General features: G+C 43.9%; 1 protein-coding gene across 3 annotated transcripts in view; it reads right to left on the bottom strand.

Moving 5' to 3' along the window:
* Nucleotides 1–20,586, bottom strand: part of LOC124038103 (myopalladin-like) — a 54,272-nt gene extending 33,686 nt beyond the window's left edge. For all 3 annotated transcript variants that reach the window (XR_006839303.1, XR_006839304.1, XM_046353570.1), the window contains exons 1-4: nucleotides 20,544–20,586; nucleotides 7,843–8,018; nucleotides 7,577–7,625; nucleotides 1,236–1,698 (exon numbers count right to left, since the gene is read on the bottom strand). Coding sequence is in view for 1 of the 3 variants with exons in the window: in XM_046353570.1 (XP_046209526.1) it covers nucleotides 1,236–1,698; nucleotides 7,577–7,625; nucleotides 7,843–8,018; nucleotides 20,544–20,575 (720 nt within the window). In the remaining 2 variants the exon portion in view is untranslated. The remainder of the gene's footprint in view (nucleotides 1–1,235; nucleotides 1,699–7,576; nucleotides 7,626–7,842; nucleotides 8,019–20,543) is intronic.
* Between the last annotated feature and the right edge of the window lie 4,207 nt (nucleotides 20,587–24,793).

Here is a 24,793-nt window from a genome sequence, read left to right as displayed (position 1 = left end):
TTGGGAACCCCTGCTGTAGAGGTGTGCACAGAATGTCACTGCAAAATATCAAAACAAACTAAATGCACGCTGCCTCTAGAGCGAATGCCTGTGCATTCTGCAAGTGATTGTATATTCCAAAACAATTGAGGATAGTAGGCTAAATGCTACAGCCCACACTTCTATGCGAAAGACTAATTGTTGTTCAATATTTAATTTATCAACATTGGGTTTCTATGTCCTGCCTTGGTATAGGCTCTGATATTAAATAGGTAATGATGTCGCACAGCAATACTGTAGCCTACCCTTATTGTCAACTATTTTACATAAGATAGCTTTACTGTGTTGGCAATTAAAAAAAAAAATTCTGCAGTAATTTATGCTGTGCTGGCAAGGATTGTGTCTATTTCTATAGGATAAAACAATAGTTAATTGTTGTCGACCTGTCAGCAGAACATTTGAATTCAACAATGTTTTGCATCAACCTTTCCTCCAACCTAAATATGGACTGTCCGTGAATTGTGAAACAATTGCAGTATTTATAGTAGCATACATATCGGCCTATTTCAATGTAGAAACGTCAACTGTTCACCTGTTAAATACGACTGTACATTATAGCATAAACCGAGCTACCTATGGGATTGCAAAACTTGAAATATACAGTAGCCCATCTATACTAGGCCAATTAAATGAGAGATGTGCATGGTAATTTGTTGTATAGCTACTTCAGGAATATGAACCCATCACGGCCACAAAATAGATACATACGCACGGTTTACAAATGAGCCCTCTGGACTGGACAAGACTGACAAGTTTTTATTTGTTTCGTTTATTTACTGCACTGTCTCTTATTTGCCCAAACTTACAGCCACTTTCCCATTCATATTACTGTAGAATTTTCACAAATACTCTGAAAGGACTCTGTCATTTCCCAACATTTTATGAATGTATGAAAACATGAAGATTAGCATATCTACATGTGCTAGCTTGTCACACACACAAAAGAATACATCATATTCTTCCTGAGGGTGTATATGAACAGATCTTAATACCATTTAATGTTACTAAATTGGTGTCAGTTCCACTTTAAGTATACAAACACAAATACACATTATTGTCAAGTACTGTGTGGGTCTTGAATAAAGATTACTGAGCAGAAAGGAACTTTTTTGACACATGCAGTATTTCAGATATCATTCATTTACATATAAATGTTTGCAGTATATTCAGGAGCCAGAGATTGAGAAGATTATTACCTCAGCTAGAGTCGTCTGTACGGCAGCAACCTGGGCAGGCAGTGTAGAGGAGACCACCTGGGTCAGCGGTAGTGCCGTGGTAGAGACTGTCTGTGTCGGTAATGGTGTGGACGTCACTGGGACACGTGACGGTGTTGGCAGTGACAGAACTGACGCCGTGTCCACAGGCGGTAGATCTAGAGTAGAAACTACCTGGACAGGTAACTGTGCTGACATCTCCTGGGCAGGGACCAATGTAAACGCCACCTGGGTGGATGGTGCTGTTGTCACCTCCGTAACAGGATGGACATTAGTAGCTACCTGGACAGGTACAGATGCAGTGACTACCTGGCTCGAAGGCAGTGAGGTGGCCTCCTGTGGCTGTTCTTCAGTGCAGATGGTTGCGTCATCCACACACAGAGACACAACACTGACCACTGGAGGTAAAGATTGGGCACCCGGCTGAGCTCGGGTCCTCTGTAGTCTTTAGGTTTACAAGAGAAACAGGATACATTGTTACTAATCAGGTTCCACTGGGCTAAAATGATGTTTAATGTGTTGAAGTTACATACAGTTCCTTCAGGAAGAATTCATATACAACTGGACTTATTCCACATTTTGTTGTGTTACAGCCTGAATTCAAAATGGATACAATTGTTGTTTATTTCTTCATCCATCTACACACAATACCCCATAATGACTAAATTAAAACTTAAAATTTGTGGAAATGTATTGAAAATGAAATACAGAGATATCTCATTTACATAAGTATTCACATCCCTGAGTCAATACTTTTGGCAGCAATTACAACTATGAGTCTTTCTGGGTAAGTCTCTAAGACCAGTCTACATCTGGATTGTTGTTGATCATTGCTAGAGAACCATTTTCAGGTCTTGCCATAGATTTTCAAGTAGATTTAAGTCAAAACTTGGCCACTAAGGAACAATCACTGTATCCTTGGTAAGAAACTTCAGTGTGGATTTGGCCTTGTGTTTTTTGTAATTGTCCTGCTGAAAGGTTATTTAATCTCCCAGTTTCTGCTGGAAAGCAGACTGAACCAGGTTTTCCTCTAGGATTTTGCCTGTGCTTAGCTCCATTTCTTTTTTATCCTGAAAAATTCCCCAGTCCTTAATAATTACAAGCATACCCATAACGTGATTCAGTCACCACTGCTTGACAATATGGAGAGTGGTCCTCTATAATGTGTTGTATTGGATTTGTCCCAAACACAACACTTTGTTTTCAGGCCAAAAGTGAATTGCTTTTTTGCAATAATACGTTAGTGCCTTTTTTTGCCAACAAAGGCATGTTTTGGAATATTTTTTATTTTGTACAGGCTTCCTTCTTTTCATTCTGTCAATTAGGTTAGTACTGTGGAGAAAATACAATGTTGTTGAGCCATCCTCAGTTCTCCTATCACAGCCATTAAACACTAACTGTTTTGAAGTCACCATTGGCCTAATAGTAAAATCCCTGAGCGGTTTCCTTCCTCTACGGCAACTGAGTTAGGAAGGATGCCTGTATCTGTGTAGTGACTGGGTGAATTGATACATCATCCAAAGTGTAATTAATAAATTCACCATGCTCAAAGGGATATTCAATGTGTGCTTTTTTACCAATAGATGCCCTTCTTTATGAGGCATTGGAATACCTCCCTGGTCTTAGTGGTCGAATCTGTTTGAAATTCATTGCTCGACTGAGTGGCCTTACAAATAATTTTATGTGTGGGGTACAAAGATGAAGTAGTCATTCAAAAATCATGTTAAACACTATAGTCGCTCTGGATAAGAGCGTCTGCTAAATGACTTAAATGTAAATGTAATTGCACACAGAGTGAGTCCATCCAACTTATTAAGTGACTTGTTAAGCACATTTTTACTCCTGAACTGATTTAGCTTGTCATAAACAAAGGGGTTGAATGCTTGGTGACTCAAGACATTTGTCGTACTTCCGGGTTGGAGCGAGCGGTCGTATCAGCACTTCGCTCCGCAGGTAGTATAACTTTTTCATTACATTTCATTACATTTCATTATAGTACAACGGTTTGATTTGTCTAATCTTAGCAATTTCTTCTTAGCTAGCTACATAGCCGTCTTTGTATCAAAGATAATTGCATAATTATCGTATTTCGTCGTCCTAACGTAGTCTTCACTGCTATTTGCCCAGCAGCTAGCCAGCTAGCCAGCTAGCAAACGCTAGCAAACGCCCACCGATTGCAGCACTGTAGTAACTATTACACTCAACTGAACGACTTGATTAGTGTAGTGTTAGCTAGCTACATAGCTGTCTTTGCCGTCTTTGCATCCAAGATAATTGTGTAGTTTAGAGTGTGTAGTCTTAGAGTGATTATCTTAATTTACCGAGGTTAGCTAGCCAGCTATTTGTCGTCCTTAACGTAGGAGACTCTGCTAGCTAGCCAACAGCTAGCCAACAGCTAGCTGACAGCTAGCCAACAGCTAGCCAACGTCTACCGAATAGGACTCAACAACCCGGTCGCATTCACAGGTAGTATCACATTTTCATTTCATTTCATTACAGTACAACGGTTTGATTTGTTTGATCGTAGCTAGCTACATAGCTAGCTACATAGCCGTCTTTGTATCAAAGATAATTGTGTAGTCTAGAGCGATTTTCTAGGTTAGCTAGCCAGCTATTGTCGTTCTTTTAACGCAACGTAACGTAAACAACACTGCTAGCTAGCCAGCTAGCCCCCGAATAGCAGCACTGCAGAAACTATTACACTCAACGGAACAACTTGATTAGTGTAGTGTCAACAACGCAGCCACTGCCAGCTAGCCTACAAAGTCAACAACGCAGCCACTGCCAGCTAGCCTACTTCAGCAGTACTGTATCATTTTAATCATTTTAGTCAATAAGATTCTTGCTACGTAAGCTTAACTTTCTGAACATTCGAGACGTGTAGTCCACTTGTCATTCCAATCTCCTTTGCATTAGCGTAGCCTCTTCTGTAGCCTGTCAACTATGTGTCTGTCTATCCCTGTTCTCACCTCTCTGCACAGACCATACAAACGCTCCACACCGCGTGGCCGCGGCCACCCTAATCTGGTGGTCCCAGCGCGCACGACCCACGTGGAGTTCCAGGTCTCCGGTAGCCTCTGGAACTGCCGATCTGCGGCCAAAAAGGCAGAGTTCATCTCAGCCTATGCCTCCCTCCAGTCCCTCGACTTCTTGGCACTGACGGAAACATGGATCACGACAGACAACACTGCTACTCCTACTGCTCTCTCCTCGTCCGCCCACGTGTTCTCGCACACCCCGAGAGCTTCTGGTCAGCGGGGTGGTGGCACCGGGATCCTCATCTCTCCCAAGTGGTCATTCTCTCTTTCTCCCCTTACCCATCTGTCTATCGCCTCCTTTGAATTCCATGCTGTTACAGTTACCAGCCCTTTCAAGCTTAACATCCTTATCATTTATCGCCCTCCAGGTTCCCTCGGAGAGTTCATCAATGAGCTTGATGCCTTGATAAGCTCCTTTCCTGAGGACGGCTCACCTCTCACAGTGCTGGGCGACTTTAACCTCCCCACGTCTACCTTTGACTCATTCCTCTCTGCCTCCTTCTTTCCACTCCTCTCCTCTTTTGACCTCACCCTCACACCTTCCCCCCCTACTCACAAGGCAGGCAATACGCTCGACCTCATCTTTACTAGATGCTGTTCTTCCACTAGCCTCATTGCAACTCCCCTCCAAGTCTCCGACCACTACCTTGTATCCTTCTCCCTCTCGCTCTCATCCAACACCTCCCATACTGCCCCTACTCGGATGGTATCGCGCCGTCCCAACCTTCGCTCTCTCTCCCTCGCTACTCTCTCCTCTTCCATCCTATCATCTCTTCCCTCTGCTCAAACCTTCTCCAACCTCTCTCCTGATTCTGCCTCCTCAACCCTCCTCTCCTCCCTTTCTGCATCCTTTGACTCTCTATGTCCCCTATCCTCCAGGCCGGCTCGGTCCTCCCCTCCCGCCCCGTGGCTCGACGACTCATTGCGAGCTCACAGAACAGGGCTCCGAGCAGCCGAGCGGAAATGGAGGAAAACTCGCCTCCCTGCGGACCTGGCATCCTTTCACTCCCTCCTCTCTACATTTTCCTCCTCTGTCTCTGCTGCTAAAGCCATTTTCTACCACTCTAAATTCCAAGCATCTGCCTCTAACCCTAGGAAGCTCTTTGCCACCTCCCACCTGAATCCTCCCCCCCCCCCCTCCTCCCTCTCTGCAGATGACTTCGTCAACCATTTTGAAAAGAAGGTCGACGACATCCGATCCTCGTTTGCTAAGTCAAACGGCACCGCTGGTTCTGCTCACACTGTCCTACCCTGTGCTCTGACCTCTTTCTCCCCTCTCTCTCCAGATGAAATCTCGCGTCTTGTGACGGCCGGCCGCCCAACAACCTGCCCGCTTGACCCTATCCCCTCCTCTCTTCTCCAGACCATTTCCGGAGACCTTCTCCCTTACCTCACCTCGCTCATCAACTCATCCCTGACCGCTGGCTACGTCCCTTCCGTCTTCAAGAGAGCGAGAGTTGCACCCCTTCTGAAAAAACCTACACTCGATCCCTCCGATGTCAACAACTACCGACCAGTATCCCTTCTTTCTTTTCTCTCTTGAACGTGCCGTCCTTGGCCAGCTCTCCCGCTATCTCTCTCTGAATGACCTTCTTGATCCAAATCAGTCAGGTTTCAAGACCAGTCATTCAACTGAGACTGCTCTTCTCTGTATCACGGAGGCGCTCCGCACTGCTAAAGCTAACTCTCTCTCCTCTGCTCTCATCCTTCTAGACCTATCGGCTGCCTTCGATACTGTGAACCATCAGATCCTCCTCTCCACCCTCTCCGAGTTGGGCATCTCCGGCGCGGCCCACGCTTGGATTGCGTCCTACCTGACAGGTCGCTCCTACCAGGTGGCGTGGCGAGAATCTGTCTCCTCACCACGCGCTCTCACCACTGGTGTCCCCCAGGGCTCTGTTCTAGGCCCTCTCCTATTCTCGCTATACACCAAGTCACTTGGCTCTGTCATAACCTCACATGGTCTCTCCTATCATTGCTATGCAGACAACACACAATTAATCTTGTCCTTTCCCCGTTCTGATGACCAGGTGGCGAATCGCATCTCTGCATGTCTGGCAGACATATCAGTGTGGATGACGGATCACCACCTCAAGCTGAACCTCGGCAAGACGGAGCTGCTCTTCCTCCCGGGGAAGGACTGCCCGTTCCATGATCTCGCCATCACGGTTGACAACTCCATTGTGTCCTCCTCCCAGAGCGCTAAGAACCTTGGTGTGATCCTGGACAACACCCTGCCGTTCTCAACTAACATCAAGGCGGTGGCCCGTTCCTGTAGGTTCATGCTCTACAACATCCGCAGAGTACGACCCTGCCTCACACAGGAAGCGGCGCAGGTCCTAATCCAGGCACTTGTCATCTCCCGTCTGGATTACTGCAACTCGCTGTTGGCTGGGCTCCCTGCCTGTGCCATTAAACCCCTACAACTCATCCAGAACGCCGCAGCCCGTCTGGTGTTCAACCTTCCCAAGTTCTCTCAGGTCACCCCGCTCCTCCGCTCTCTCCACTGGCTTCCAGTTGAAGCTCGCATCCGCTACAAGACCATGGTGCTTGCCTACGGAGCTGTGAGGGGAACGGCACCTCAGTACCTCCAGGCTCTGATCAGGCCCTACACCCAAACAAGGGCACTGCGTTCATCCACCTCTGGCCTGCTCGCCTCCCTACCACTGAGGAAGTACAGTTCCCGCTCAGCCCAGTCAAAACTGTTCGCTGCTCTGGCCCCCCCAATGGTGGAACAAACTCCCTCACGACGCCAGGACAGCGGAGTCAATCACCACCTTCCGGAGACACCTGAAACCCCACCTCTTTAAGGAATACCTAGGATAGGATAAGTAATCCTTCTCACCCCCCCCCCTTAAGATTTAGATGCACTATTGTAAAATGACTGTTCTACTGGATGTCATAAGGTGAATGCACCAATTTGTAAGTCGCTCTGGATAAGAGTGTCTGCTAAATGACTTAAATGTAAATGTAAATGACATGTCAGCTTTTCATTTTATATTAATTTGTTTAAAAAAAATCTTAAAACATAATTCAACTTTGACATTATGGGGTACTGTGTGTAGGCCAGTGACACAAAATATCAATTTAATCCATTTTAAATGCAGCTGTAACACAATTTTTTGGGGAAAAATGTCAAGGGGCGTGAATACTTTCTAAAGGCACTGTATGAGCTACACTGAGAGGCCTGTTACATTGCAGAATGTAAACCTTTGAGCTTGATTTTACTACTCAATTAAATGTTTTCCAATTATATTTTGAGTAGAGGAAGAGTAGAGTACTCACTGTGCAAGTTCAGAATGTTGTTCCCCCTCCGAATCTGTAGAGGAGGCACCTGTATAAAATATAAAAGAGGGTGATATGCAGCACACTAGTAGGGATGATCTTAGTATGATTGTCTATATTCATGTTTTAACTTAAAATTAAACATTTGTACCAGAGGAGATACTAATTAAATAGCAGTAATACTTTTTAGGTTGTATAGTAAGTATTTATGTGACGATGCGCTCTAGATCGGTCACTTGACTTGAAGGTCTAAACTCAATGGTCACCTTCGATGTAGATTTCTGCAGATGTCGAGTCTGTGCCGTAGAAGTTGAATGCAAAGCAAGAGTACCGCCCTGTGTCTTCCTCGAATGCCTCGGCAATGGTCAGAGAGTGCAACTCGCCGTTGTTGATGATCTGAATGTCAGGGCAGTTCTCCAGCTCCTTCCCCTCACAAAACCACCTGGAAAGCCACACAATTACATGTGCTCCTTTTAGTGTCATTACATTAGCTATTCAGCCCATTGTGCGTAATCGCTGTATAACATCTAACTGCTTCCAACTTCAAAATATACACAGAGTGTACAAAACAGTAGGAACACAGAGTCGCACCCCATTTCGACTTCAATGCTTCCCAGAGTTGTGTCAAGTTGGCTGGATGTCCTAGGGTGGTGGATCATTCCCAATACACACGGGAAACTTCTTGACACACTCAAACTGGTGCGCCTGGCACCTAATACCATACCCAATTCAAAGGCACTTAAAACTTTGGTCTTGCCCGTTCACCCTCTGAATGGCACAAATACAAAATCCATGTCTCAATTGTCTCAAAGCTGAAAAATCCTTCTTTAACCTGTCTCCTAAAAAATATCTACAGTGATTCAAGTGGATTTAACAGGTAGCATCAATAAGGGATCATAGCTGGATTCACCTGGTCAGTCTGTCAGGGAAAAAGAGCAGGTGTTCCTAATATTTTGTACACTCAGTGTAAGTTAAATGAAGATCAAGTTGAGTTGACATATATATTTTCTGTATTGGCAACTCTCTTCCAGTCATAACTCATTTGTGTATGTGGTGAGTGTCTTGACCCAGCTCCCTCCCATTACATATGTTTGGTCAACGACAAGTAAGTGTGGCTACAATCAGGTCAGGGGAAGAAGTTCTGGTAAGCACTCTTACACTGTAAAACAAGCCGCAACCACCACACCACCTTACCATGCCAAATGAGCCCTTAGTTACCACTTGCTATATGCCAATAGTGATCGATGTAAAATCTAAATGAATAATGTTCTGAAGATGAAAAATATACACTACTGTTATATACCTGACTGTGACTAGTTTAAAACCACCTCAACTAACGTAACGATTTTCTATAAATACCCCCAAAAGATTACAGATTTGATAGAGCAAAAGTATTTCTAGTTTTGTATTCTCTACTACAATATTCAGTTAAAGATGTTCAAGTATGAATTTACATGAAGTTGTCTTTCAGGCTTCGTGTAAAAAAATGGCTAGTATTTCCAGTATGACATCAATCAACTGAGTCCTTGATCTGCTAGAATGGCAACTCCACAAAGACACTTGTTAAATCAGAGATGATTTAACGGCCAAATACTAAACCTATATTATTGTACTAACTGGTATCCTCTGTACTAAAAAGCCGACCAGCCACCATGTCTCTGTACTGTAGATCTATTTTGGGAGGATGAGGCAATGATGCAGTATAAAATATATCAGATAGACATGTAGACAAGAGTGTCTATGCGATCTCTTGGCAGAGTTCACCAGACATATGTATAAGTCAGCTACAAAGCCTTCAGACAGCTATGGGCCTAAACGATCCAGCACGAATGAATGTTCTGCATACACAGAAAAATAAAAAATAAAGTTGAGACTATGCATTCAAATATAAATAATCAGTGTTACAGAATCCCCCTGCCGAGAGCGCTGTGGGACTAATTTTTAGCGTTTGTGTTATTGTTTATGTCTGACTGGAGCTGTGCGGTCTGACTCTCACCCATCCTTTCCCTTTCTCCCCCTCCGGTGAGAGATCGACATCTCCTCCAGCTCATGCCTTCAGCCAAATCAGACAATAGCCATGTGTCTCAACACTGTGCACGCTCTAGCTATGCAGTCTCTCCAGGCCCTGATTGGCCAGCCTGACCCACACTCTCCAAGGGTGTAAATATTACCTGAACGGTGTTATTCCAGTCTGTGAGTGTGGGAAGACATAAACTCAGCAAAAAAAAGAAACATCCTCTCACTGTCAACTGCTTTTATTTTCAGCAAACTTAACATGTGTAAATATTTGTATGAACATAACAAGATTCAACAACTGAGACACACAGTACCACAGACATGTGGTAACAGTAACAGTCAGAATCTGGTGTGGCCACCAACTGCATTAAGTACTGCAGTGCATCTCCTCCTCATGGACCATACGCAGAATGTATGCACACATGACTGTAAGTCGCTTTGGATAAAAGCGTCTGCTAAATGGCATATATTATTATTATTATTATTATGGACTGCACCTGATTTGCCAGTTCTTGCTGTGAGAGGTTACCCCACTCTTCCACCAAGGCACCTGCAAGTTCCCAGACATTTCTGGGGGGGAATGGCACCTGCCCTCACCCTCCGATCCAACAGGTCCCAGACGTGCTCAATGGAATTGAGATCCGGGCTGTTCGCCTGCCATGGCAGAACACTGACATTCCTGTCTTGCAGGAAATCACGCACAGAACGAGCAGTATTGCTGATGGCATCGTCATGCTGGAGGGTCATGTCAGGATGAGCCTGCAGGAAGGGTACCACATGAGGGAGGAGGATGTCTTCCCTGTAAGGCACAGCATGGAGATTGCCTGCAATGACAACAAGCTTAGTCCGATGATGCTGTGACACACTGCCCGAGACCATAACAGACCCTCCACCTCCAAATCAATCCCGCTTCAGAGTACAGGCCTCGGTGTAATGCTCATTCCTTCGACGATAAATGTGAATCCGTCCATCACCCCTGGTGAGACAAAACCGCAACTCGTCAGTGACGAGCACTTTTTGCCAGTCCTGTCTGGTCCAGCGACGGTGGGTTTGTGCCCCCATTGTTACCGGTGATGTCTGGTGAGGACCTGCCTTACTGCGAGGACGATCAGCTGTCCATCCTGTTTCCGTGTAGCGCTGTCTTAGGCGTCTCACAGTACGGACATTGCAATTTATTGCCCGGGTCACATCTGCAGTCCTCATGCCTCCTTGCAGCATGCCTAAAGCACATTCACACAGATGAGCAGGGACCCTGCGTATCTGTCTTTTGGTGTTTTTCAGAGTCAGTAGAAAGGCCTCTTTAGTGACCTAAGTTTTCATAACTGTGACCTTAATTGCCTACCGTCTGTAAGCTGTTAGTGTCTTAACGACCGTTCCACAGGTGCATGTTCATTAATTGTTTATGGTTCATTGAACAAGCATGGTAAACAGTGTTTAAATTTTTTACAATGAAGATATAAGTTATTTGGATTTTTACGAATTATCTTTGAACGACAGGGTCCTGAAAAAAGGACGTTTCTTTTCTTGCTGAGTTTATGTGCATGGGATGCGTGACTACAAAAACCATCCCCATGTACATCTCCATGTTTATCTTCTCCTGTGTGTGTTAACTCTTGGGCTGCTTTATTCCCCTCTAACCAGGGCCGGTGTCATTTACATTACATTTAAGTCATTTAGCAGACGCTCTTATCCAGAGCTTCTTACAAATTGGTGCATTCACCTTATGACATCCAGTGGAACAACCACTTTACAATAGTGCATCTAAATATTTTAAGGGGGGGGGTGAGAAGGATTACTTTATCCTATCCTAGGTATTCCTTAAAGAGGTGGGGTTTCAGGTGTCTCCGGAAGGTGGTGATTGACTCCGCTGTCCTGGCGTCGTGAGGGAGTTTGTTCCACCATTGGGGAGCCAGAGCAGCGAACAGTTTTGACTGGGCTGAGCGGGAACTGTACTTCCTCAGTGGTAGGGAGGCGAGCAGGCCAGAGGTGGATGAACGCAGTGCCCTTATTTGGGTGTAGGGCCTGATCAGAGCCTGGAGGTACTGAGGTGCCGTTCCCCTCACAGCTCCGTAGGCAAGCACCATGGTCTTGTAGCGGATGCGAGCTTCAACTGGAAGCCAGTGGAGAGAGCGGAGGAGCGGGGTGACCTGAGAGAACTTGGGAAGGTTGAACACCAGACGGGCTGCGGCGTTCTGGATGAGTTGTAGGGGTTTAATGGCACAGGCAGGGAGCCCAGCCAACAGCGAGTTGCAGTAATCCAGACGGGAGATGACAAGTGCCTGGATTAGGACCTGCGCCGCTTCCTGTGTGAGGCAGGGTCGTACTCTGCGGATGTTGTAGAGCATGAACCTACAGGAACGGGCCACCGCCTTGATGTTAGTTGAGAACGACAGGGTGTTGTCCAGGATCACGCCAAGGTTCTTAGCGCTCTGGGAGGAGGACACAATGGAGTTGTCAACCGTGATGGCGAGATCATGGAACGGGCAGTCCTTCCCCGGGAGGAAGAGCAGCTCCGTCTTGCCGAAGTTCAGCTTGAGGTGGTGATCCGTCATCCACACTGATATGTCTGCCAGACATGCAGAGATGCGATTCGCCACCTGGTCATCAGAAGGGGGAAAGGAGAAGATTAATTGTGTGTCGTCTGCATAGCAATGATAGGAGAGACCATGTGAGGTTATGACAGAGCCAAGTGACTTGGTGTATAGCGAGAATAGGAGAGGGCCTAGAACAGAGCCCTGGGGGACACCAGTGGTGAGAGCGCGTGGTGAGGAGACAGATTCTCGCCACGCCACCTGGTAGGAGCGACCTGTCAGGTAGGACGCAATCCAAGCGTGGGCCGCGCCGGAGATGCCCAACTCGGAGAGGGTGGAGAGGAGGATCTGATGGTTCACAGTATCGAAGGCAGCCGATAGGTCTAGAAGGATGAGAGCAGAGGAGAGAGAGTTAGCTTTAGCGGTGCGGAGCGCCTCCGTGATACAGAGAAGAGCAGTCTCAGTTGAATGACTAGTCTTGAAACCTGACTGATTTGGATCAAGAAGGTCATTCTGAGAGAGATAGCGGGAGAGCTGACCAAGGACGGCACGTTCAAGAGTTTTGGAGAGAAAAGAAAGAAGGGATAATGGTCTGTAGTTGTTGACATCGGAGGGATCGAGTGTAGGTTTTTTCAAAAGTGTGCAACTCTCGCTCTCTTGAAGACGGAAGGGACGTAGCCAGCGGTCAGGGATAAGTTGATGAGCGAGGTGAGGTAAGGGAGAAGGTCTCCGGAAATGGTCTGGAGAAGAGAGGAGGGGATAGGGTCGAGCGGGCAGGTTGTTGGGCGGCCGGCCGTCACAAGACGCGAGATTTCATCTGGAGAGAGAGGGGAGAAAGAGGTCAGAGCACAGGGTAGGGCAGTGTGAGCAGAACCAGCGGTGTCGTTTGACTTAGCAAACGAGGATCGGATGTCGTCGACCTTCTTTTCAAAATGGTTGACGAAGTCATCTGCAGAGGGAGGAGGGGGGGAGGATGATTCAGGAGGGAGGAGAAGGTGGCAAAGAGCTTCCTAGGGTTAGAGGCAGATGCTTGGAATTTAGAGTGGTAGAAAGTGGCTTTAGCAGCAGAGACAGAGGAGGAAAATGTAGAGAGGAGGGAGTGAAAGGATGCCAGGTCCCCAGGGAGGCGAGTTTTCCTCCATTTCCGCTCGGCTGCCCGGAGCCCTGTTCTGTGAGCTCGCAATGAGTCGTCAAGCCACGGAGCGGGAGGGGAGGACCGAGCCGGCCTGGAAGATAGGGGACATAGAGAGTCAAAGGATGCAGAAAGGGAGGAGAGGAGGGTTGAGGAGGCAGAATCAGGAGATAGGTTGGAGAAGGTTTGAGCAGAGGGAAGAGATGATAGGATGGAAGAGGAGAGAGTAGCGGGGGAGAGAGAGCGAAGGTTGGGACGGCGCGATACCATCCGAGTAGGGGCAGTGTGGGAAGTGTTGGATGAGAGCGAGAGGGAAAAGGATACAAGGTAGTGGTCGGAGACTTGGAGGGGAGATACAATGAGGTTAGTGGAAGAACAGCATCTAGTAAAGATGAGGTCGAGCGTATTGCCTGCCTTGTGAGTAGGGGGGGAAGGTGAGAGGGTGAGGTCAAAAGAGGAGAGGAGTGGAAAGAAGGAGGCAGAGAGGAATGAGTCAAAGGTAGACGTGGGGAGGTTAAAGTCGCCCAGAACTGTGAGAGGTGAGCCGTCCTCAGGAAAGGAGCTTATCAAGGCATCAAGCTCATTGATGAACTCTCCGAGGGGACCTGGAGGGCGATAAATGATAAGGATGTTAAGCTTGAAAGGGCTGGTAACTGTGACAGCATGAAATTCAAAGGAGGCGATAGACAGATGGGTAAGGGGAGAAAGAGAGAATGACCACATGGGAGAGATAAGGATCCCGATGCCACCACCCCGCTGACCAGAAGCTCTCGGGGTGTGCGAGAACACGTGGGCGGTCGAAGAGAGAGCAGTAGGAGTAGCAGTGTTATCTGTGGTGATCCATGTTTCTGTCAGTGCCAAGAAGTCGAGGGACTGGAGGGAGGCATAGGCTGAGATGAACTCTGCCTTGTTGGCTGCAGATCGGCAGTTCCAGAGGCTACCGGAGACCTGGAACTCCACGTGGGTCGTGCGCGCTGGGACCACCAGATTAGGGTGGCAGCGGCCATGCGGTGTGGAGCGTTTGTATGGTCTGTGCAGAGAGGAGAGAACAGGGATAGACAGACACATAGTTGACAGGCTACAGAAGAGGCTACGCTAATGCAAGGAGATTGGAATGACAAGTGGACTACACGTCTCGAATGCGTTGTTGACTTTGTAGGCTAGCTGGCAGTGGCTGCGTTGTTGACACTACACTAATCAAGTCGTTCCGTTGAGTGTAATAGTTTCTACAGTGCTGCTATTCGGGGGCTAGCTGGCTAGCTAGCAGTGTTGATTACGTTACGTTGCGTTAAAAGAACGACAATAGCTGGCTAGCTAACCTAGAAAATCGCTCTAGACTACACAATTACACAGCCAGAAGAGGACTGAGAAGAGGACAGAAGAGGACAGCCAGAAGAGGACTGGCCACCCCACATAGCCCGGTTCCTCTCTAGGTTTCTTCCTAGGTTTTGGCCTTTCTAGGGAGTTTTTCCTAGCCACCGTGCTTTTACACCTGCATTGTTTGCTGTTTGGGGTTTTAGGCTGGGTTTCTGTACAGCACTTTGAGATACCAGCTGATGTACGAAGGGCTATATAAATAAATTTGATTTGAATTATCTTTGATACACAGACGGCTATGTAGCTAGCTATGTAGCTAGCTACGATCAAACAAATCAAACCGTTGTGCTGTAATGAAATGAAATGAAAAATGTGATACTACCTGTGGAACGAAGCGGAATGCGACCGGGTTGTTGAGTGCGGAAGTTCTATTCAGTAGACGTTGGCTAGCTGTTGGCTAGCTAGCAGTGTCTCCTACGTTAAGGACGACAAATAGCTGGCTAGCTAACCTCGGTAAATTAAGATAATCACTCTAAGACTACACGCTCTAAACTACACAATTATCTTGGATACGAAGACAGCAAAGACAACTATGTAGCTAGGTGTCAGTGAGTCACAGACCAGTAAAATACATAGAGACGGGTTGCTCTCTCTCACTCAACATTGGACAAAGTTTAAAATCAAACAAATCAGAATGCAATACACAGTATAAGCGGAGGATGTTCTGAATCCTTTTCTAGGATTGCAAGTCTGCTTCCCAATCTCTAACAAACCAGCGAGCCTATCGAAAGGATTTGCTGGATAGTTCAGCAAAGGTTTGAGTTTATTCCAAGGGGAGGTGGTCCTCTTTGGTGTGCCCCCTAGAGAAGATGGAAAATCCCAATTGAGATTCTTATCAAGAAAGAGCATCCAGTGTTCAAAATATCTCTGATGCAATCACCCACTTTACTCCTGATGTGTGGCTGATACTTGGTCGCAATGTACATATAGGAGACATCACTGGAATGTACTGCCTAAGGTCCATCTGGCAAAGCATGTCAGTTCTAATGAGTAAGGGTCTAATTTGAAAGTATGAGTAATAGAGTAGCTGGCTAATCTCTACGTAGACTGCCTGGCTGCTGCACCTGTCAAGGCTATTTTCCCTCCAGACTCCCGCCCTAGAGAGGAAAGCCCCCCCCCCCCCCCCCCCCTCCCCTCAGAAATCCCCAAAGCCGAGGAAGGCTATGACTGGGTGTCTCAATTGCATACACACAATATTAAACAGACTGAGAATATGCACAATACCATTCCCTGACACACCAGAGCTACTAAATCCTAGGAGGTGATACAGAGCACACTTAAAGCAGGAATCCTTCATTGAAACAATAACAAAGCGGCCACCCTGCCTGTGTTTTGGTAAAAAAGTGGAGGCAGGGGCCTGGAGAAATGTAACCACTTTCAAATGAATAGACATATATATGGATGCAAGGACTGACCATCCATGATCTCAAAATGATAGTTGTAACCATGTTTTGAGGCTATACAGTGTTTGTTTACATTTACATTGTTCAAAAACGTTGTAATAAAAAAAGCTTGTATTTTGGGTTCTGATGGAGTACGACAGTTGAACTGAGCTCATGAGGCATTTATAAGATATCAGTGGGTATATATATATATATATAATTAATTTACAAGTCAAAAATGGATGTAGCAACTAAGGATTCTAGTTTTAATACTGAGTGAACATAACCACGACATCAAGAACAAACCCAAGTTAACACATCAACTGACAGATAGCAACTGTGTACAGTGCCAAGCTCTAACAAAATTACATGACACATCATATGAAATACTAAGCGAAGAGGCAAAAGCTCCTTAATATATTGATAACGATAAAACATCTAGCGTGGACAGTGAGCAAAACATGAACTCATACACAAGCACAATACACTGACAATCTATAGAGCCTTAATACATTGACACAATACAAATCTAATCAGACAACATAACAGCACTAAGAACTGACATAAAACACAATATAACATTTCAAATACACACCTATCTTATCAACTGTTTTACCAAATCCTACTTTAACGTTTCTAACAATTCAGCCAATTCCATTCCACCACAAGACACTAACGTGCCCAGTGCCAATGCCAGTCCCAAAATGGTGGAGAGAAACATCAGTGACCGGAGCGTGTCAGTAGGTTAGCATCGTCTATTGAGACCTTCAGCTGGCCCCCGCTTATTCTGACCGCTCAGGTGACCTCTCTCTGTCTATCAATTCAAGCAGGAATCTTTGTACAACGGTTCAAGCTAGTACACCACATTCTGTTCCTGTTATTTCTTGGCAAATAGGCCACAATCTGTGTTCAGATATTTAAGAATATTATGAGCTGATAAAAACCCACGGCCATTTAGAGTGCTGCACACAAACACTGCAATGATCTAATGTTACAGACATAAAACAGAACACACAGCACTTTGTCAGCTGTTTGCTAGAATCACCCGTCAAACATGCAGATCTCCCTTGACGTCTTAGAAAACGGAAAACTTTGTTTTGACTATCCCACACAGAGCATTGTCACAATCGACATATCTTATGACAAACACAGTGACAGTTGTATTGTCTAACTAATAGCTGATCTATACTTAGGAATTGTGACACTTCTCTGAGTTTACTGTACCCTCTCACTAAAAGTACTGGAGTCCATGGGTATCCGTATGTAAATACCAGCTCAGTATCATGAATACACCGAGGCATATCTGAATATTTGCAAATTCAAGCCCAAACAAGCAAATATTACCCTGAGATCATTTACAAAATACCTGTAAAAACAGATGTTCTTACTGGCCTTCTTTTCTTTGAAACAAAAGAAAGCCATACATTTCAACATGTGTTTAACTGGTGTTCATATTAGACCGTGTCAACAACATTCTGAATATCTTAATTGCCTCACTTTGCATCTTATTGCTCACTCACCCTTGATTCCTGCACTTCTTTCATATGTCAATTTAGATTGGGCTCCCGAGTGGCACAGTGGTCCAAGACACTGCATCCCAAGACACTGCATCCCAGTACAAGAGGCGTCACTGCAGTACCTGGTTCGCATCCAGCCTGCATCACATCCGGCCGTGATTGGGAGTCCCATAGGGCGGCACACAATTGGCACAGCGTCGTCCGAAGTAAGCAATCGGGGGAGAAGGGCCTTGGTCAGGGAGGTGACCAAGAAACCAATGGTCACTGTGAAAAAACTCCAGGGTTCCTCTGTGGAGTTGGGAGAACCTTCCAGAAGGATAACCATCTCTGTAGCACTCTACCAATCAGGCCTTTATGGTAGAGTGGCCAGATGGAAGCCACTCTTCAGTAAAAGGCACATGACCGCCTGCTTGGAGTTTGCCAAAAGGCACCTAAAGGACTCTCTTGATGAAACCATGTTTGAACTCCTTGGCCTGAATGCCAAGCGTCACATCTTGAGGAAACCTGGCACCATCCCTACGGTGAAGCATGGTGGTGTCAGCATCATGCTGTAGGGATGTTTTTCAGCGGCAGGGACTGGGAGACTAGTCAGAATCGAGGGAAGGATGAACAGAGCAAAGTTACAGAGATCCTTGATGAAAACATGCTCCAGAACACTCAGGACCTCAGACTGGGGCGAAGGTTCACCTTCCAACAGGACAATGACACTAAGCACACAGCCAAGACAATGCAGGAGGGGCTTCGGGACAAGTCTCTGAATGTCTTTGAGTGGCCCAGCCACAGCCCAGACTTGAACCCGATCGAACATCTCTGGAGAGACCTGAAAATAGCTGTGCAGCAACACTCCTTATCCAACCTGGCAGAGCTTGAGAGGATCTGCAGAGAAGAATGGGAGAAACTCCCCAAATAAAGGTGTGCCAAGCTTGAAGCATCATACCCAAGACTCAAGACTGTAATTGCTGCCAAAGGTGTTTCAACAAAGTACTGCTTAAAGGGTCTGAATTCTTATGTAAATGTGATATTTACATTCATTTTAAAACCTATTTTTGCCTAGTCATTATGGGGTATTGTATGTAGATTGATGAGGGGAAAAACGTTTTAATCAATTTCAGAATAAGGCTGTAACGTAACAAAATGTAGAAAAAGTAAAGGGGTCTGAATACTTTCCGAATGCACTGTATACTCCACTGCTTTGATTGGTGTAACGTTAGCTAGAAACCACAAGTGTCTATCCAGATAATAAAAAGGCACCCGCGAACGAAAATACAAGGAACTTATAGTTGCATGTAATTTGCACCTGCATGATCATGAGCAAAGTCATTCTAGCCAATCATTTCACTTCCCCTGTGAGAACCATGAGTATGGGCTGATTTGGCTTTGCTGTACCACAACCAAAACCTGCCAGCAAGCCGACCTACCCAAAAAGAAAGTAAAGATAGCAGAATAGAAAACTACATTAGTAAAAGTTAGTCACCCAGTAAAATATTACTTGAGTAAAAGTTTAAAGTATATGGGTTTAAATATACTTAAGTATCAATAGTAAATGAAATTGCTAAAATATACTTAAGTATAAAAAGTAAAAGTATGAATAATTTAAAATGTCTAATACTAAGCAAACGAGAAGGCACCATGTTTTCATGTCAACAGGAAGTATTATTAAAGAGATGCTTTACATTGAAATACAGACAGAGATGCCGTAGTCCCAGAGTTAATGATCCAAGGTCAGTTTTGCTTAGTCAAGCTCTCTCTCTATCCATCTTTCTCGTCTGCAGGTATGTTTTGATGTGAGAGAGGAAGCCAGTCCCATCAGCGCCACCTCACCCGCTCTTAAAATAGCCTTGAGCCCCCAGTTGGCCCGAAGGTTGGTTAGGAGACACCGCAATTGTGATGAACTGAGAGAATATTAGGGTAGCACTGTAATTCATTAATCACATGCTGTCTGCCTCTGTTCTTACCTCTTTCCCTTTCTGTCTTCTACACCTATCTCCCCACCTCGTCTTTCTTCCTAATTTTATAATGCACACCCATAGGTTCATTGAAGTACAGATTGAATGTGTATTTATAATATAATATTACAATTATCATAATTATAATGCATGTATTATGTATTTACAACACCTGGATAATGAACTTCTTTCAATAAAGTGTTTCACATTCTCCACTGGTTGAAATTAAGCATCTCGTTGAAATACTACACCTATCCTGTGTCCTCAGATTAATGCAGATGAAGGGAGTTAGATATGCATACGTTTTCTTTTCTGTATATATGAATTACAAATCAGCCTTTACTTAAATCTTGTTTCTAGTCTATTGCATAGTTACAATATATAATCATTGATGTCCTAGGAGAAGGAGTGGTAAACACAGTTGAAGTGTATAATTGTAATATATACATGCAGACACAGCATCATTCAAATAATGATAATAACTACAGTACATGTATATAGGACTTGCATCCTAGGCACAATAAAGTTATTATTTCTGCTCTATCCATAGGCTTCATTAATGCCATTCAGACTTGAAGTTGATACAACAACTATGATAGCTGAGGTTCATAGATCGGCTACATACTGTAGCTAGCTACACATCCATAGTCGTACAGTTATTTTTATCCCCCACTACACAATAAGCAAGTAAATACTTAGCTAGCTGTGTTACTTCAGCTGCATTGCAAGGCAAGCTTACACAATTGTACATTCAATTTGCAGTAAATGCTTTAGCTAGCTAGATTCTATTCATCCACTGTTTCACAATACGACAGCCTGGTTTGCTGGTTTTCTCAGGAGCCCCTAAAACATGAAACAACACAAATTATGAATGAATTCTCCTGTCATAACACTAGCTAGCTAGCTGGTTAATGTTAGCTAGTCAGCTAACTTGCTAAATAGCGATTTTCATAAATTAACTTTATGACAAAAAAATATGCACAAACGTTTGTCTCTATATTAACGAACATACTCCTCTCAAATGTAAATGTTTTACTTGACTCGTTATGATGTTATAACTACTTACATTTGATTCCACCGTAATGTTTTGTCAGCCATCTTCACCCAGGGACGGGCGTCAAATTGGAACCACTCGATATGATTGGTCATATAAAAAGCTTTGGACCCATAATGAGTGCTCTATCTCCCCCTTGTGGTGGTCTGGAGCAATGAAGCCATGACACTGGGTACCTCTAAGTCCCACGGCGTAAGCTTGCAACTTTTAAAAGGAGGAACCACTGTGTGTGTGTGTGTGTGTGTGTGTGTGTGTGTGTGTGTGTGTGTGTGTGTGTGTGTGTGTGTGTGTGTGTGTGTGTGTGTGTGTGTGTGTGTGTGTGTGTGTGTGTGTGTGTGTGTGTGTGTGTGTGTGTGTGCGTGCGTGCATATATATATATATACATACACACACAGTGGTTCCTCCTTTAAAAGTTGCAAGCTTACACCGCGGGACTTAGTACCTTAGGTACCCAGTGTCAAACTAAGCACACACATGCTTAGTTTGTAAATTATGTCTGGGTGTTGGAGCGTGCTCCTTGTTATCCGTGTATATTTTATCCGTGTATATTTTCCTGTCATGCTAAGCATTCAAAATGTAACGAGTACTTTTGGGTGTCAGGGAAAATGTATGGAGTAAAAAGTACATAATTTTCTTTAGGAATGAGGAGAAAGTTGGCAAAAATATAAATCATAAAATTAAAGTACATATACCTCCAAAAACTACTAAGTAGTACTTACAAGTATTTATACTTAAGTATTTACACCACTGGTAGCTAGTAGTGGTGGGGTAAAAAAAATATATAGTTACATATCAGGATATTATTTTTTACGATATATTGTATCGCCTTGACAATATCTTAATATTATTTTTGCGCTAGTTAGCTGTTCCTGCACCAAAGCTCCAGTATATTTCCTTCATAGCATGTTCTCCAACTTCTTTTTAAATAGGGACGTTTATTTCCATGATCGAAACTCATTTTCTCATGGCTCCCTCTTGTCCCTCTGCAGCAGACATATGGGGTGAGTAATAAGTTTGGAACATTGAATCGCAATAAAATTACAGTATCGAATTGCAATACATATAGAATCGGGAGAATCGCAATACAGTGCCTTGAGAAAGTACTCACACCTCTTGATTTTTTCCACATTTTGTTGCGTTACAAAGTGCGATTTAATTGCCATTTTTTCTCAACGATCTACACCAAGCACTCTGTAATGTCAAAGTGGAAGAAGAATTCTACTTTTTTATATTTTTTATGGATGGAAAATAAAAATAAAAATACATTTCATTAAAAGTACTAAACCCTCTGAGTCAATACATGTTAGAATCACCTTTGGCAGTAATTACAGATGTGAGTCTTTCTGGTTAAGTTTCTAAGAGCTTTGCAAACCTGGATTGTAAAACATTTGCCCATTATTCTTTTTAAACTACTTCTAGCTCTGTCAAGTTGGCTGTTGATCATTGCCAATGGTTTAAAGTATTTAAGTAAAAAAATACTTTAAAGTACCATTTAAGTCATTTTTTGGGGGTGTATCTGTACTTTACTATTCATATGTTTGACTACTTTCACTTTGCTACATTCCTAAAGAAAAACTGTACTTTTTACTCATTACATTTTCCATGACGTCCAAAAGTACTCGTCACATTTTGAACACTTAGCAGGAGAGGAAAATGGTCCAATTCACTCACGTATCAAGATAACATCCCTGGTCATCCCTTTTGCCTCTGATCTGGCGGACTCACTAAACACAAATGTTTTGTTGTAAATTATGTCTGAGTGTTGGAGTGTGCCCCTGGCTATCTGGGGGGGGGGGGGGGGGGGGATAAAAAATAGTGCACCCTTTACTTTTGATACTTAAGTATATTTAAAACCAAATACTTTTATATAAGTAGTATTTTACTGGGTGACTAACTTTTACTTGAGTAATTTTCGATTAAGGTATCTTTACTTTTACTCAAGTATGACAATGGTACTTTTTCCACCACAGATCTTTGCTTGACAGCCATTTTCAAGTCTTGACATAGATTTTCAAGACAAATTAAATCAAAACTGTAACTATGCCACTCAGGAACATTTAATGTCATCTTGGTAAGTAACTCCAGTGTATATTTGGCCTTGAGTTTCAGGTTATGGCTCTGCTGAAATGTGGATTTGTATCCCAGTGTCTGTTGGAAAGATTTCCTCTAGGACTTTGCCTGTGCTTAGCTCTGTTCCTTTTCTTTTTATCCCCAAAACCTCCCTAGTCCTTGCCGATGACAAGCATACCCATAACATAATGCAGCCACCACCATGCTTGAAAATAGAAGACTGGTACTCAATGGTGCGTTGTGTTGGAATTACCCCAACCATGATGCTTTGTATTCATTTCTTTGCCACATTTGTTGCAGTATTACTTTAGTGCTTTATTTAAAACAGGATGTATGTTTTGGAATATTTGTATTATGTACAGGCTTCCTTCTATTCACTGTGTCATTTAGGTTACCATTGTAGAGTAACTACAATGTTTTTGATCCATCCTCATGTTTCTCCCATCACAGCCATCCAACTCTAACTGGTTTAAAATCACCATTGGCCTCATGTTGAAATCCCTGAGCGGTTTACTTCCTTTCTGTCAACTGAGTTATGAAGGACGCCTGTATCTTTGTAGTGACTGTGTGTATACTTCACCATGCCCAAAAGGATATTAAAATGTTCACCCATCTACCAATAGGTGCCCTATGTTGTGAGGCAATTAATAACCTTCCTGTTCTTTGTCGTTGAATCTGTGCTTGAAATTCACTGCTTGACTGAGGGACCTTACAGATAATTTCATGTGTGGAGTATAGAGATGGGGTAGTCATTCAAAAAGCATGTTAAACACCATTATTGCACACAGAGTTAGTCCATGCAACTTATTATCTGACTTGTTAAGCACATTTTTACTCCTGAAGTTATTTAGGTGTGCCATAACAAAGGGGTTGAATACTTAGTGACTCAAGACATTTCTCCTTTTCATTTTTTATTAATTAGTAAACATTTCTAAAAACATAATTTCACTTTGACATGATGGGGTATTGTGTGTAGATCTGTGACACAAAAACAACATTTTATAAATTTTAAATGCAGGCTATAGCACAACAAAATATGCACCTAAGTATCGTGATAATATTGTATTGTGAGGTCCCTGGCAATTCCCAGCCCTACTAGCTACAGTAGCTACACTCACAGCTGACAGTCCCTATTTAAAAAAAACATTTATCAACTCCAAGTGGAAATTCCCATAAATAATTTGTGAGTATGTACAAGTAACCTTCGTCATTCTTCGTAGGTGAAACCTAAACGTGTTTCCACTATAGGACAGGAAATTACATCAAAATAGTGGCGGCAACTTCCTCTGTGGGGCCCCTTTAAAAGCCCAATGCAGCCATTGTTATATCAATATAATTTCTAGGTAGCAATTAAGTACCTTACTGTAATAGACTTCCATTAAAATGGGCAAAAGTAACTTTTTCGCAAAAAAAACTATTTCTCAAGCAAGAATTTTGCTTGGACTGTCCGAGTGGTCTGAGTGGGGAGGCAAAAACTGAAAACTGGCTGTTATTGGCAGACAGGTTTGGAACTCTCTTTGTTATTGGTCTATTAACCAATTGACTGCATGGTGATGTCACTATGGAAAGCCGAAACCCTTGCCTTTGCACACCTGCTGATTATAAGGTCCTGTGTAGATTGAATTTTCAACAAGCAACTATCAGGAATTAACACTGATCAAATGTTGTCACACTTTTACAGTGTTAGTTTCATCAGCTGTTGTATAATATGATACAAAACTTTTAAATTTGACTGCACCATGTTATGCAGGTGAATGAGGACCCAAAAGCGACTTGGCGAAAACAGAGTCTTTAATCCAGTTAAAGGAAATAGCAATACTCCTAGACAAATCGGAGCGGTAAATAAAGCATCAAAAACAATTCCACTCGTAATCACGAGAACTGACTGGAGACTCGATAATAAACTGCAGGTTGCCTCGGGAAGGCACTTGACCGTAGCAGACTCAGACACCTGCTCACCACGCAGCATCTGAGGGAAACACGACACGACAGGGCGATACAAAGACACAGCACGGTGAACAATATACAAGGATCCGACAGGGCAGAAACGGAAAACAAGGGGAGAAATAGGGACTCTAATCAGGGGAAAAGATAGGGAACAGGTGTGGGAAGACTAAATGATTGATTAGGGGAATAGGAACAGCTGGGAGCAGGAACAGAACGATAGAGAGAAGAGAGAGAGGAAGGGAGAG

The sequence above is a fragment of the Oncorhynchus gorbuscha genome, linkage group LG06, assembly GCF_021184085.1.
Source record: "Oncorhynchus gorbuscha isolate QuinsamMale2020 ecotype Even-year linkage group LG06, OgorEven_v1.0, whole genome shotgun sequence".
Taxonomy (NCBI): domain Eukaryota; kingdom Metazoa; phylum Chordata; class Actinopteri; order Salmoniformes; family Salmonidae; genus Oncorhynchus; species Oncorhynchus gorbuscha.
This window is presented reverse-complemented; position numbering and strand designations above follow the sequence as displayed.